The sequence below is a fragment of the Spinacia oleracea genome, chromosome 4 (genome assembly GCF_020520425.1).
Source record: "Spinacia oleracea cultivar Varoflay chromosome 4, BTI_SOV_V1, whole genome shotgun sequence".
NCBI classification, from domain to species: Eukaryota; Viridiplantae; Streptophyta; class Magnoliopsida; order Caryophyllales; family Amaranthaceae; genus Spinacia; species Spinacia oleracea.
The window spans coordinates 160,570,744-160,586,342 of NC_079490.1; the positions used below are offsets into that span (position 1 = coordinate 160,570,744).

At 31.8% G+C, this 15,599-nt stretch overlaps 1 protein-coding gene across 1 annotated transcript; it reads left to right on the top strand.

Moving 5' to 3' along the window:
* The first annotated feature begins 5,591 nt into the window (after positions 1-5,591).
* LOC110789303 (probable WRKY transcription factor 66) lies at positions 5,592-12,019 on the top strand. The gene is made up of 3 exons (XM_021993953.2): positions 5,592-6,053; positions 10,359-10,451; positions 11,336-12,019. The coding sequence occupies exons 1-3, from the start codon at positions 5,773-5,775 to the stop codon at positions 11,826-11,828; spliced, it is 867 nt and encodes a 288-aa protein (XP_021849645.1). The 5' UTR covers positions 5,592-5,772; the 3' UTR covers positions 11,829-12,019.
* Positions 12,020-15,599: the final 3,580 nt, after the last annotated feature.

Consider the following 15,599-nt stretch of genomic DNA (forward strand, 5'->3'; position numbering starts at 1 on the left):
AAATCTTCATTATTAATTAGTCAAAATAAAATATCACCAGAAATAACTTGGAAAAAAACACAAAATCTAATCAATAGTATAGAGTAATGGAGGATAATAAGTGTATACTCGTAATAGTATATTTATACACAATATCTTTATAATACTCTGCATTATATTTAGCTAAGAGAGAACTACGCGTATAAGATCCAAAACCCTAAAGAAATGAAAAGATCTAATTTTTATGTTTTTAACGTAGTTGATAATTTCATAATTAAGAGGAAGGATTACCGGATTAGATAGTCGGATAGGATTACCCGGGTACAATTTACTAAGATTTAGAGTAAGGCTAATCTGAGTAAGTTCCTCTCTAATACTAGGGGGTCAGATAATCTGACCTAGGGATGTCAATGGGGCGGGGCGGATGCGGATGTTGGTGCCTCCATACCCATCCCCACCAAAAAATGTCATCCCCATCCCCGCCCCATCACCCATGGCGGGTACAAAATCCATATCCATCCCAGCCCCACCGGGTACAACCGAATATTCATCCCCGCCCCACCATCCGCCTGGGTATCCATCCCCGTTTCATCCCTGCCCCATACCCTCCTAGTTTTTTTTATTTAGCGGACACCTAACAATATATATAATGAAAAAGAACGTAAAAGAAATACTTGATAACTAAATATAACATATATAATGGAAAAAAAGTACTCGCACACAAACAAATCCAAACATAAAAAAAATGTCTTCTAATACATCAAAATTATCTTTAATTAAACTTAAATTAATTGATCTCAATCCACACAAGTCACCTCGGTTAGTTCACGAGGGCGGGGATGGGGCGGGTCCAACATAAAATCCATACCCGCCCCATCACCCATGGCGGATACGACTTTTATACCCATCCCCTCCCCATCACCCGCCAAACCTCCCCCCATCCCCGTCTATTTGGGGCGAATGCGGAGCGGATCTCCCATAAAACCGGCCCCACTGACATCCCTAAATTCTGACCCCCTAATATTAGAGAGGGACTTAATCTATATATTATACTAAAAGAGAGGAAATCAATGTGGTGATGACAAATGTCACTCATTGATTGGCCTCTCTTTTAGATATAAAAAAATTAAAAAATAAAATACTTGATTGTAAATTATTTAGTTACCTTTTTACCCAATAAAGTATTTGATTCTATTTTCCTAAAAATAGATGTCATTCTATAGATGAGGAATACTTTATAAAATCTATTTTTATATTTTGGTAACAAATATAACAATATATTTTTATTAAAAAAAATTAATCCATTATACAGATTACGTAGTAGGATATTTACAAAAAATAATTAATGTAATCTACCGATTTGTACTTACATAATTAGAATACAAATAAATTAGAAAATCAACCAAGTATGAATATTGTATAAAAAAAGTTATTATAATATTGTATATTATTTTTACAACTAAATTCGATAATTAATGAGTAATATTTTATTACTTTAAAAAAGAAAGTACGGACTATGTAACTTACTTAAACACGAGAAAAACTTGCGTAACCTAATCTATCTACTACTCTACTATGTAACTCCTCAATTATTTAGATGCAACTCTTTTATTTTACACTAACTATTATATTCACACATCTCTGTAATTTTAATGTTATTTGGTGACTATTAATATAGATGATGAACATAGTCATGTACTCCGTATCATTTTGTTGGATTTGTCTAAATAATTACATAATACTAATTTAATACCCATATCATTTACTGCAAGTATAATCTCTTTAATAAACAATAATCTACTTCCAAACATTTAATATGGCAATAAATGTGATAATAAACTCCGTATGTTTTTTACTTAAACCTTCTAATTACTTTGGTAATAAATCAATTACACTATGAAATACTTATTTACTTATGGAAATAAATTTTTTAATTATTTTTAATACTACAAAAACAACATGTTGAAATATGTTGTACATACTTCAAGATCATTGACTAAAAGTTATACTAAAAATCTACTTCAATATCTCATTATTTACAATGTGACAATAATCTGTTTAAAATAAGAATAAGAATATTTTAACAAGGTTGTCTAAAATATCTTTTTATTTAAAACATTTAACATCTCTTAGCATGTATTAAAATATTTAACTTAAATTTACTAATGACTAATTGTATGTATATATTTCAATTTTTATTTAAAATATGTGTCTTATGTTGACTGAGGATTTGTATATCTTTGCTTTAATATTCAAAGTAGTATTTATTAAGGTTTTGTAAAACATGCTTATTGAAAGAATAAATTGTTTAATAACTTACTATCTTTTCTTTCTCGAATTTATAATTTCTACTTATCCTTTTATTTAATAGTTCCTTAATCTTTTAAATGAAAAATAATTTCAAGATTTTGTAGTTTCATTTTATATTATTAGTTTATTTGTCTTTGATCATTTGATGGGTAATATATTTGCCTTTATTTTACATTGTAATCTAATGAAAAATCTTTGCATGTAATTTTGGATAATGAAAATCGATGTGGAGCTATGTCTCTCTCTAATTCTCTTTCCTATACTTTTTCTATATAAAAAATTCTCATTATATCCCATCAAACCTATTTTTCTATTAGATTATATAATATAAGCTTACAACAACTTATCGCATAAAACTTCGTGAATAGACTATTTCAACAATTAAATCCGGACGGAGAGAGTACGTATTATAATGTTTTTTTTATTTACTCAATTATTCTAATAAGATACTTGAATTGTAGAAGACTCTGTATTAGAATTTTAAAATTCAAAACTCTCTTACCAAAAAAAATTGAGTCATGGGGTGGGTTTGAGGCGAGTGTGGATGCACAGGTGGGTGATAGATTGGGGATAAGTTTTATTTTTAACCCATTAGAAGGAGATTGGGAGGGGTGAGTACTTTTCTCATCGTGGGTGACGGGAATAGGGATAAGGATTTTAGACGAGTACGACTGTGGAGACTCCGACCAGCTTCAAAGTCATGATTAGATGAATAAATAAATGGAGTAGTTGTTAAGTGCTCGGATAATGATATAAATATGACTATCAAAGTAAGGGTGGATGAGAATAACACTATGATTGATTCATGTGACCATCAAAGTTAAGGGTGGATGAGAATAACACTATGATTGACACATGTGATGAATAGAGATGAAAATAACTTTGTTTATGTACCTTTTTTGTCTCTATTTTTATAATAAACAAAATACCGAATGGGGAAATAGCAAAAAAAATCATCATTAATTTTAATTAGGAGAACATCTATAAGGTATATGTGTCCAAAGTATAATGTAATCAGACAACCCAATTGAGATTTGAGTTTTAAAATTCAAAACTCTCTTACCAAAAAGTAATGTTGGGTCCCGCCGTCTAGGGCTAGGTTTGACACATGTGATGAGTGGGGATGAAAATAATTTGTTTTATGTACCTTTATTTGTATTTTTAATAAGTAAGACACCGAATGGGAAATAAAAAATTTACCCATCATTAGTTTTAATTAGGAGAATGTCCATAAGCTATATATGTCCAAATTAAAATGTAATCAGACAATCATTTTGTCAAATACTCTTGAATAGAGTTTTGAAATAAACTCTCCTACCGAAAAATAATATCGGGTTCAACCGTCTAGGGCTAGGTTTGACATGTGTGATGAATAGGGAGGAAAATAATTTTTTCTATTTACCCTTATTTGTTTCATTTTTTTAATAAATAAGAAACTGAATAGGGAATAACAAATTTATCCATCATTAATTTTAATTAATTAGGAAAATATCTATAAGTTATATGTGTCCAAAGTATAATGTAACCAGACAACCAAATTCTCTAATACTCTTAGAGTTTTAAAATTCAAAACTCTTTTATCAAAAAATAATGTTGGGACAAGCCGTCTAGGGCTTGGTTTGAGGCGGGTGTAGATACACGGACGGGGATGAAGCGGGGTTAATTTTATTTTTTGCCTACGAGGCGGGAATTAGGACGAGGATGAGTATGACAGCTATCGTGATGACGGACATGTGAATGAGAATTTTAGGCTGTGTTGAGGGACCAGCACCACCCCGCTTCGAAGATATCTCTAGCTGAATAAAGTATATGGTGGGGTAGGTGTTAAATGATCGGGTAATGATTTAGATGATATATGAGTTAAATGGGTATGCCTATCGAAGTAAAGAACAGATTAGAATAAATTTATGTTTGACATGGGTTTGTTATGAAAGGGGAAGAACGTAAATTTATCAACGTGCCCTTATTTTTCTATTTTGAATTTTTTAAATAAATAAGACATGGAATGGGGCAGTAACATACCGAGCAATAATTAGTTTGATAAGAAAATTATCTATAAGCTCTCTTTTGATGATAATTGTCTATAGTTATAGTTTAGATATGCAAATTTAATATTCATATCATAAATCGTGCATCGAATGGGGCGAGTTTGAATCGATTGGATTTGAGAACACTCACCTCCTAATTACGTATGTCACTTTTTAATATTTTCATCAATATAATAGCTAAAACAATCAATTTTAATACTTCGTAATAAACCTATGTCAATATATTTAAAAGTTATTTGAAAGGAAAAGCGGATTATTTATCGAATATAGGGATGTTAGATTGTCAGTGGGGCGGATTTTTGGGAGATCCCCCAGTGCATCAGTCCCAAGTTGGCAGGGTTGAAGAAGTTTGGTTGGTGATGGGGTTAAAGAATGAATTCATCGTCGGTGACGGGACTATGGTGAATTTTAGATTGGACCTGTCTGCGACGTTGATCTTCATCTAATTGATTATATATATTATTTATTAAATTGCTACTAACTTACATATTACAATGTTTTTTTTATTTATTCAATTACTCTATTCAGACAAACGAATTGTCAAAGACTCTAAAATAGAGTTTTTAAAATTCAAAACTCTTACATAAAAAAAGAGTTGAACCTAAGGATGGGTTCGAGGCGGGTGTGGGTATACCGGGGGGTGATGATAGGGGATGAAATTTATTTTATACCTCACGAGACGCGGATTAGGAGTTGCCTATCGTTGATGGAGAAGATGGGGAAGAGAATTGTAGGCGGATACGCGTCTGTAGAGCCCGCCCCGCCTTAAAGTCATATCTAAGTAAGTGGTGTATGTAGGTGCTAAGTGATCAGGTAATGAGGTTGATGGGGTGACCGTGCGTGTATTAAGTAGGTATTACTATCAAATTAGTAAAGGGTGGACGAGATAACTTTATGTTTGACACAACTGGGAATAATTTTTTATATATATATCTATCCTTATTTTTTTTAATAAATAAGAAACTGAATGAGTAATAACAAATTTATCCATCCTTAGTTTTAATTTGGAAAATATCCATAAGTACTATTTTGACGATATTGTTTACCAGATTTCATATAAATTTATATTTAGATGATTATATCTTGCATCACACGGATATTATACTAGTTACCTACTAAAAAGACCTTCGATACCCAAAGCCAAAGGGGTCAACTAAATCCAAAAAACTGGCTAATTATGCGCGTAACACTATTTATTTCTACGTTATTCTAGTTTTAAATGTAACAAGTTGTTCCCTTTCCCCATCTTCTAATTCAAGCACGTTGTTTTATATATATAGTAAGTAGCTCCTTTCTTTCCTCTCAGCATCTCACTAGATTCTCTCAGGTGGATAGATAGATCGATCGATTGAGAGCGAGATCGAGGTCGTGGTTGAGGTCGTGGTCGAGGTTGTAGTCGTGGTCGTGATTGAGGTCGTGATCGAGATTCGAGAGAATGGATAGGAAGGTTGTGGAGGAAGAGTTGAGAAAAGGGTGGGAAGCAGCAAGTCAGTTCAGGAATTTACTTAATACACAAGATCAACTAACAGAGAAATTAGAGCGAGGTGAATGTAGTAATGATCAAAGAAGAATGGAATGTATGAAAAATTATTCAAACACAATGCTTAATTCATTTGATAATTCCATTTCCATCTTAAAAAAGATTGTTCACTCTGTGGAAATGGAGGCCTTCTCAGTTGGTCAAATAACAACAAATGCATGCCCATCCAAGTCCAGGTATATCCATCTTCTTTTTCCTTCTATATTTTCATTTTTATTTTTACATATCCTAAATTGACTGATAGAAATAAAGTGTTTAAATAATGAACCTATTATAGCGGACTTATTTAATAACACATTTATTTTTATTTGTAAGAAATTGGCACAATTTCACAATTAATTTAAGACCTATCCCATTAAATCAAATCAAGGCCGTTATTCTCACTTCTATTTTTTTTTCTCCTTATTTACTTTCTTTTACGAAATAATTCGACTTTTAGTAATTTTTTTTTACCAGGTGTCAATCCCATAGTAGAAACTCCCTTCGCATTTTAATATAAGATACAATTTGATTGACACAGAGTTTTAGCATGTTGTAGTTAAATTTGATAAACTAATTGTAAGTGGCGAGTTAGTGGATTAATTATTTATTGTAAGAAATTGGTAGTGAGTGAAAGTTATCGTAGGAAAAGAATGATGTTCATAAGTACATTGACCATAGAATTGAAGAGATAGAAAGATTAATGCCCCGTATAATAGGGAATGGCCGGGACTATGAGATAAGGAAAAAATAAAAATAAGAGTAATGCATACCAAAAATGAAATTATACTCCGTAACACATACTATACACTTCGTATTAAAATACAACTTTTAAGTGTTAACTCGATCACATTAAAATATGAAGGAAATATGAGTCAAAATAGGTTACTTCTTGGTTTTAAGAGTAAGATGGATTCATTATATCACTACAAAAATTTGTATCTTTAACGACAACTTAATTACGACGGGTCAAAAATCCCGTCGCAAAAACAATGACGGGAATAACCGTCGCAAAATGTCTTTTACGACGGGTTAACGACGGGATTTCTATTAACGACGGCCCCCTTTTGTGACGGATTCGCGACAGGAAATCCCGTCGTTAATCAACGATTATTGACCTTTCGCGACGGGATTTCCCGTCGTTAATAGTACAATTTTTTGTAGTGTATACTTCTATTTATTTAATTTTCATATCTTGCAAGGTATCATATGTATATATACTCTTTTCATTGATTGAAGATGCATGGTTAGTTTAAATTATTGATCTACTTCGTTCTAGCTAGCCCACTTGCTTGTTGTCTGAACTAATTTTCAATATTTATTGTTAAGCTATATTTTAGAATGCAATTAATTAATAAAGCAGGATAATGTATACAAGTGCAATACTGCAAGTTATTGCGAGTAATTTATAAAAAATAAAAAAAGCTAGGAAGAGAGAACAAAGTTCTTAATTTTTGAAATAAAAAACTAGTCCGTACTTCTCCACATGCATGACTGATAGATAAATTAAACTGTTGCTTTCTCCAGCTTGTCTATTTTGTTTGTCTCCTATATCCAGCTGGAATTATTATCGTCATCATCTTGTACCTATATACGTCATAATATTGTATCCATTACACGTCATCATCATCCTACATCATGTACTTCCTCTCCAACATTGACACGGTGGTAAACTTTGAACATAAATATCATCAAATATGGATGGGAAAAAAAAAAAAAAAAAGTATACTAAGAATTTGTTTGATTACAAGTAGTTAATAGTTGATTGAATTCACTGTTGATATTCCCTCCGTTCAAACATTATTGTCCTATTTTTTAAAACGAAGTTCTAAAATTATAGTCCTGTTTCTAATTTTGTCTACTAAGGTCCTCACTTTCTCATTTACTATATTAATTAAAAATGTATTGAAAACCCCACTCATGTACTATGTTCCACTTTCTTATGTACTACTCCCTCCATTCTCTTTTGTTGTTAAGAATGTTGGGTGGTTTTTAAGAAAACTGGAATCTTGTATTGTATTGGGATATGAGTAATGATTGGGTGTAAGAATAATGATTGAGGATAAGAGATTATATATTTAAAAATAAAGTTATGTGAGAGAAAATAATAAAAAAAATTAAGATAAATGGGAGATATTTTATTATTAATAACAAAAAAAATCAGATTAAATTCAAATTAGAAAAATCAACAAAATTTTGAACATAAAAAATCAAGAAAATTCAAACCAGAAAATCAAGAAAAATAACCAAAAAACCTAGAAAATTCGACAAAATAAACCAAGAAAATCAACCAAAAATTCGACAAAAAATTCGGGAAAAATCAAACCAAAGATTCGACCAAATTCGAACCAAAAAATAACAAAAAATCGAACTAGAACAATCGAACCAGAAAATTCAAGAAAATTCGCACCAGAAACATCAACAAATTAACAAATCAAGAAAATCCAACCAAAAAAACCCAAAAAATTCGACAGCAATAACCCCAAAAAATTCGACAGCAATTAACCCAGAAATTCGAAACAGAAATCGAGCACATTCAACCCAAATTCAACCCAGAAAATCAAGCAAATTCAACCCAGAAATATGAACAAATTCAACCCATTAATACGAACAAATTCAACCCAAAATCAACCACCAAATTCGACCAAATTTAACCCAAAATCGACCAAAATCAACCCAAAAACTCAGCAAAAAAATCGACCAAAATTAACCCAAAAATTCGACGAAAATCAACCAAGAAATTCGACCAAATTCAACCAGAATTTTCGACAAAAAAATTTGCCCAGAAAATTCGTCAAAAAAATACACAAAAATAAATTCATACCCACTTGATCCTTACTATCACTCACGATTTTAAGGTTTTAGAGGTCAAATTCGACCATAAAAACTCTAAATCTAGAGTTTTTATGGTCGAATTTCACCACCTAAAGCCATTTTTCCGTATTCTACAACTTTAATGGAGTGTGGCGGCGGCGGAGGTTTGGTTGTGGTGGTTATGGCGGCGATCTCACTTCCAGATCTGAAGAACAGAGAGATGTTTGGGAGGAGAGAGAGTGAAAAACGTGAGAGGAGGAGAGAAACAAAGTAAGAAAATGAAGAGAGAGAGAGAGAGAGAGAGAGAGAGAGAGAGAGAGAGAGGTGAGGGGGGTGAAGTTAATGTGAGAGAGAGTGAAAGGGACGGGTAGTGGGGTGGGGTTATGGGGAATAGGTTTTAATAATTAAATACGGGTGGTGGGGAAAAAGAGGGTGGAAAAGGGTAGAATCTTAGGGTTTTTTTGGTAAATAGTGAGGAATCTTAGGGTAATTTGGTAAAACAACTATGGCCAAAAATAGTAAAGACTAGATTTTAGCCCGTGCGATGCACGAATTCTATTAAATTGTTATGTTTAAATAAAAATCCTATGTATATACCACTTTTATATATTAGATTATATTAGTTTTTGATTTTGCATTGAATTGTATTTTAGTTTTTAATTTATTATGAGAGTGTTTGTTTTGGATGAAATTGTATATGCGTAATATTAATAATTAATTAATAAAAAATATCAACGTGACACTTAATCATTTCTTTACGTGGCACTCGACTTTATTTTTCAAAATTAATTTTGAAATCTTATTTTTTATTGGCCGAAACCATTATATTTTTCTACGTGACGCTCTAATATTGGATTAATGTTTGATTTTAAATTGGATTTTCTTTATTTTATTTTAGATTATGTTTTGATTTTGGATGAATTTTATTTTAGATTTATTTTTTAATTATTAGAGTGTTTGATTTTAGATGGAGTTGTATATATTAGTAATTAAATTAATTAAAATATCTACGTGGCATCTAATTAATTATCCACGTGGCAATCAATTAATTTTTAATTATTATAGTGTTTGATTTTCGATGGAGTTGTATATATTAATAATTAATTAATTAAAATATCTACATGGCACCTAACTAATTATCTACGTGGCACTTAATTTTTTTAATTCAAAAAGAAATTAGAAATCTTATTTTTCATTGGCCGAAACCATTAGTAATCCTAGGTGGCGCTCTAATCTTTCAGCAAATATGCCTCCTTTATATATGTATATTAGATTCAGTATGGGAACAACAAATAGAAATGCCAAAAAAGGAAATGGGAACAACAAAAAGGAATGGAGGGAGTATATTCTCTTTTCACATGTACTTTATTCCACTTTTCCATACAACTCAATCATCATTTGTACTTTATTCCACTTTTCATGTACTATATTCCTTTTTTCTTAAAATTCGTGTTTTTGGTCAAACGACACTATAATTATGGGACGGAGGGAGTAGATGATTATTTTAGTTGATTTGACAAACTGATTAATTGTATTAGCTATCAGGAGGAAAATCTTTGGTAATAGAGGATAGTTGTTATATGTTTCACTGCATGAAATTCAGAGTAACTAATAAGTTAAAAGATATTCCAAAATGCTCTTTGTGTGAGCTTTCTCGAAAATAGCTTTTTGATTCAGTTAAAATTCAGGCTGCGGACGATAGAAACCCCAAATCTTACACCTGATGGCCACGCTTGGAGGAAATATGGGCAGAAATCAATTCTCAAGTCAAAGCACCCCAGGTATATTACCTCCGTTTTGATCAAAATGATCTTTACGTTTTTTCGTTTTAGTCCATTTCATAATGTTCTTTACACTTGTTTTATTTTATTTTTGGACATGGAAATTACTACCTTACCCTTCTTACCCTACAATATTTACAATATTTACAATTTTTCACAATTTCTCTTACTTTATTCATTTTTTTTCTTACACTCATCCACCTTTATACTCATTTATCTTACTTTATCCATATTTTATTAAATTCAACCAACTTTTTGTACTTTTATCTTAATATTTGTGCAAATAGTAATTGTAAACATTTTTATGAAACATATGTATGTAGTATTATTTACTTAAATAATCATTTAAATCTTTTAAATAATCATAATGTAAGTTATGCTAGTATTTTGTCCAGCTCGACCTAACACACATTTGACAATTAATTTCTCAATCATTCCTATTTAGATAATTTAAATTGAATAGGAATTTAAAATCGCACATGACAATATAATGTTTGTTCATGTTTGATAATGCCTTGAATCGGTCAAACCCCAGCACGATATCTGTTATTCTAGATTAGGGTTATATATTTTGGGCCTATTTTTCTGTCCTTTTCCGCATCTGTCTAGAGAGTACTATATAAACTCTCTAGGTCATAACCTGTCTTCTGTAATCTGTACTCCTTAAGATCAATAAAACTTTCCTCCCCTCTGTATGTGGACGTAACTAACACATTTACGTTAAATTCTCTGCGTTCTTTATTATGTTGTTTATTTTTTGTTTACATCCGTTATAACCGTTCAAATAAAAAAATTACCAATCAATATCATGGTCATAACTCATAAAGAACGTAAAAATACTAATATGCGATTAATTTTGTGGTAATGGTTGTTTTTAAAAACAGGGAATATTACAGGTGCGCGTATAAAGAAGATCAAAATTGCCAAGCAACCAAACAGGTTCAAAAGACATCAGATAATCCAAGGAAATATAGGATCACTTACTTTGGTCATCATACATGCCAACCTATTCTCAATAACAACAATTTAATCCCTGATAGTAGTATGTTGGATCCTCTTGAAAGAGATTTTACAAACATCATAAGCTTCGACCTAAAAAACCATCCCAACACTTTCCCCAAACAAGACCTTAGTCTTGTTATTCCTAGTTCATCATTGTCTAATAATCATCCTCCTCCACAAGCCGTTGATTCGATCATGGAGACTTCACTAGATGATGAAATTGCCTATTTAAACTATCCAGACGTGTTGTATTCACCAAGAATATTCACGAGCCCAAGTTATATGGATACTTCAAACGTCGAAGATTACAGGTTAATGGTGGACGATTCTTATGATATGAGCGGTGTGTTGCTAGACCTCCCACTTTGGGATTGAATTAAGAATTAAATATGCATGCTGCTATACTTACAAGTCATTTTTAGTATATGTACGGTTTATAATTAGTTTGTTTCTTCTTGTTAATCGATGTATTCAAACAAATTAAGTTTATTACGGAATAAATGAGTTGGACTAGAAACAAATTACTCCATAGTTTTTAACGAGGAAGATGATGAGGGTTAACTAGTTCTATATTTTTGTCTTAATTGTGTCAAATTATGTTTCACGTACGTCTTTTTATACCTTAATAACATACAAGGAAAAAAAAAGAAAAGTAGTAGAACCCTCCCCCAACTCCTAATATATACTTCCTATGTCCCTTAATACTCGCACCGTTTTGACTTTTGCAATATTAACATAATTCACTTTGACTCAAATTATGTTTCACGTACGTCTTTTTATACCTTAATAACATACAAGGAAAGAAGGAAAAGTAGTAGAACCCTCCCCCCAAAGATAACTCCTAATATATACTCTCTCTGTCCCTTAATACACGCACCGTTTTGATTTTTAGCAATATTAACATATAACTAGATTTGATCCGTGCACGCACGGATTATAATAATTTTTTTTACAAAATATTTAACTAAATATCCCCAAACTAATGCATATAATTATAAAAAAAATTTAACAATACTCATTTATATTTATTTATCTAATATGCATCTCTATTATATAAAGGAACAGCTGAGGTTAATTTCGTAATAACACTTTTCGTGTCCCCAATCAAAAAGACTAATGTACCCTCTGCGCTAAACTAACCTAACCCTTCTTGCACTCCCGTTTTCTCTCTCCTTCCTCCCGTTTTTCCTTCGATCTTCTTCCTCCACGGATCTTCTTCAATCTTCTCCCCCAAATCCTCTTCGGTCTTCTTCCTCTACGAATGCCTTAGATCTTCTTCTTCATCCTTTTTTCGATCTTCTCTTCATCATCTCCTTCGATCTTCTTCACTAAAGAGATTCATCTTTGCAAATTATTCTCAAGTCGAGCAGGTATTTTGATTTCTTCAATCCTAAAATATTTATATGAATTTGAGTGAAACTCCATTTGATACTTCAATTGTTTTGATCCAATCTATCCGGGTTTTTGTTTTTGCAGTAATTGTTTTACAAGTATGACCTTTTAATCTGAGTTGAATGATTTCATTTTTTGACTTTTTATTTCTGATTTTATGAACTTATTTTATTATACAATAGGGTGATTTTAGAAATTGGGCGATTTTAGAAATTGGCTATACAACAGCTGAATGTGCATAATGCGCAATTCTAGAAATTGGGTATTTCTTATTTGTCAAAAATTTGATCTTTGCACTAAGATCGATTCTGGGAATTGGGTCTTCTTTTCATTAAATTGTTAATAAATTGCACTTAAAATTGCATATATTATTTTGGTTTCATTATTTCACAAACTGATGTTGCTCACTCTGCTATTAAAGAACAGATGCTGCTGCTGCTGCTGCTTCTGTCTACATCTGCTCACTCTGTAAGAAAGCCAGCAATTCTGGTTCAACATGCCCGTTGTGTTGGTAAGTTTAAGTTGTCCTCTTTAATTATTTAAATTCTCTTAGATGGTAATTGTCTATAGTATTGTCAATTTCTCAATGCCAATGATTTGTCTTTTTTTAATCTTGGTTTCATTATTTCTCAAACAATAGTGAATCTTGGTTGAGGCTCTGTTGTAGACCATCTCTTTGACATTGTTGCTCTGTTGGTGCTGTTGTTTTTGTTATTGTTGTTATTATTTTTGTTGTTTCTGCTGCTACTACTACTGTTTGTGTGTCCTCTCCTTCATCGTCTCTCGCTCATTTACGTCTCTTTCCCAAAATCAGTTTTCTAGCATTAGTTGGCATGTCGTATGTGGCATTTTGAAAATTGTAGTAGACATTAGAAAGTTTGGCGAATGTTTTTGTTGTTTAATGTTATATGTACTGATATCCTGCCACATTGAGCACTTATATGATACTTTGGGAAAGGGAATTTACTCAAGTGTATGTTGCTATGAAGAACGTTGAAGATAACGAGTACCTAGAAGGAGTTGATCCATCCTTGGAGTTCTTGATAACATCCTGGGATATAATAGTCACAGGGGCTACAACTACACTGTTGATTTTTAATAATGAGAAGGGATTTACTCCCAAAAATATGGAATCAATTTGCAATGTTGGTTATTCTACCAAGGCTTGCAATAGCAAAAGTGGTTATATTGGAGAAAAAGGTAGCTTATTCAATCTTATGAATTGTAATGTTTTTCCTAATCATTTAGAACATATTTATATGGAAGTATTTTTGAAAGAAGAGTCTTCAAAATCTGGTTTAGAATGTGAAATGTGGCAGAAAACCTGATTCTCGGATATCATGGTGTCCAAATTTCTGTTCACAATGGAGAGTTGGAGACTACATTCCATGCTCTTAAATGATGCCATTTTAGTTTTAAAATAAACCATGCTTCTTTTAGGAAATTAATCATTGCTTTTCGAATGATCTGTATAACTATAATAGGTAGTTTAATTTGGTAGTGATTGATATATGGAGGTTGAAAAGTACTTGCAACTTGCAAGCAACATGAATGAAGGTCCCTTATTGTCTATTAACTTTAGGGCGTAAGTTAGACAATTGTTTTGGTGTAACTTGGAGTTTTTAAATGCCTCGATATCTGATGCCCTTTTTGCAAAAAAAACTAAAAAATTCTGCGAATTCTTTAATGTTACGTGTGAGATTCTTATGCCTGTCGTGTATTTGTAGGATTCAACTTGCGAGAATTAGGTTGTGTTCATCATATTGATATTTATATCTGTAGGATTCAACCTGTCGTGTATCATATTTATTTTAATTTCTGTGGGATACCGTTAGAGAATATAAGACTATCGGGGCATTTCAAATCCAGATCCTTAGTACTTATCAATTTTGAAGTTCTATAATGCATGGTGGAAGTAGTTTACTAGAGAAATTTGCTGTATTTTGTTGGTGTTTTATATGTTTATATGGTAAACTAGAAATTTGCTGATTATTGGAATGCTTTTGGGGCTTTATTTTAGAATTTCGGATTTAATTGAAGTTGTTGATGCTTATTTTATAGCGTTGATGCTGAATTGGTTAAGACATAGATGTTTATTGGGTTTTGTTTGAGGATGATCTAGGTGGGGGAGGCTAAGGGATTTAACACAGAAATTATCATCATTGTGAACTGATTTATTTGTTAGTATTTTATTTGAGAATTAATGCTCTATGAGAAACCACATAAGGTGTTAAGTGGAAATCTGGAATAGACTGTGATATTGATCTTCAAATGCTCAATGGGCATAATCAGTTTTAACTTTTGCAACTTTTTATAGGGAACCAAAATTTGCAAGTTTTTTCTTTAATTTTTTGTAATGGACTGAATGATTGTGTTCTATTGTTATCTTGCGTTTGGTTTAATTTACTCTGGTGATTCTAATTGCTTTTGTAATTGATGTTTTTTTATTCATTTCGTTCTCATCTTCTCTCTTTTTCCTTCTTCCTCTCTTTTGGTCTATTGCATGCAAGATATTTGAGATCGGGTTAAGGATTTTCAAGATATAATGTATTTATGTATTGCAGGACAGTCAAGCAATAATGTATTTATGTATTGCAGGACAGTCAAGAAATAGATGACGAACAAGCAGCGTCAAGTACTAGAGGTGACTTATATTACTTGCTCTCTCGATGAAATGCACAATAATGAAGCATCTCTTTTCCCTCGAACTCCTGTGCCGACAGAGATCAATATGAGCTGTTAGCTTCAAAATTT

Coding starts and splice junctions, on each gene's coding strand:
- LOC110789303 (XM_021993953.2), top strand. CDS start 5,773: ATGGATAGGAAGGTTGTGGAGGAAGAGTTGAGAAAAGGGTGGGAAGCA. Junction 6,054..10,358: donor GCATGCCCATCCAAGTCCAG/GTATATCCATCT, acceptor GTTAAAATTCAG/GCTGCGGACGATAGAAACCC. Junction 10,452..11,335: donor CTCAAGTCAAAGCACCCCAG/GTATATTACCTC, acceptor TTTTAAAAACAG/GGAATATTACAGGTGCGCGT.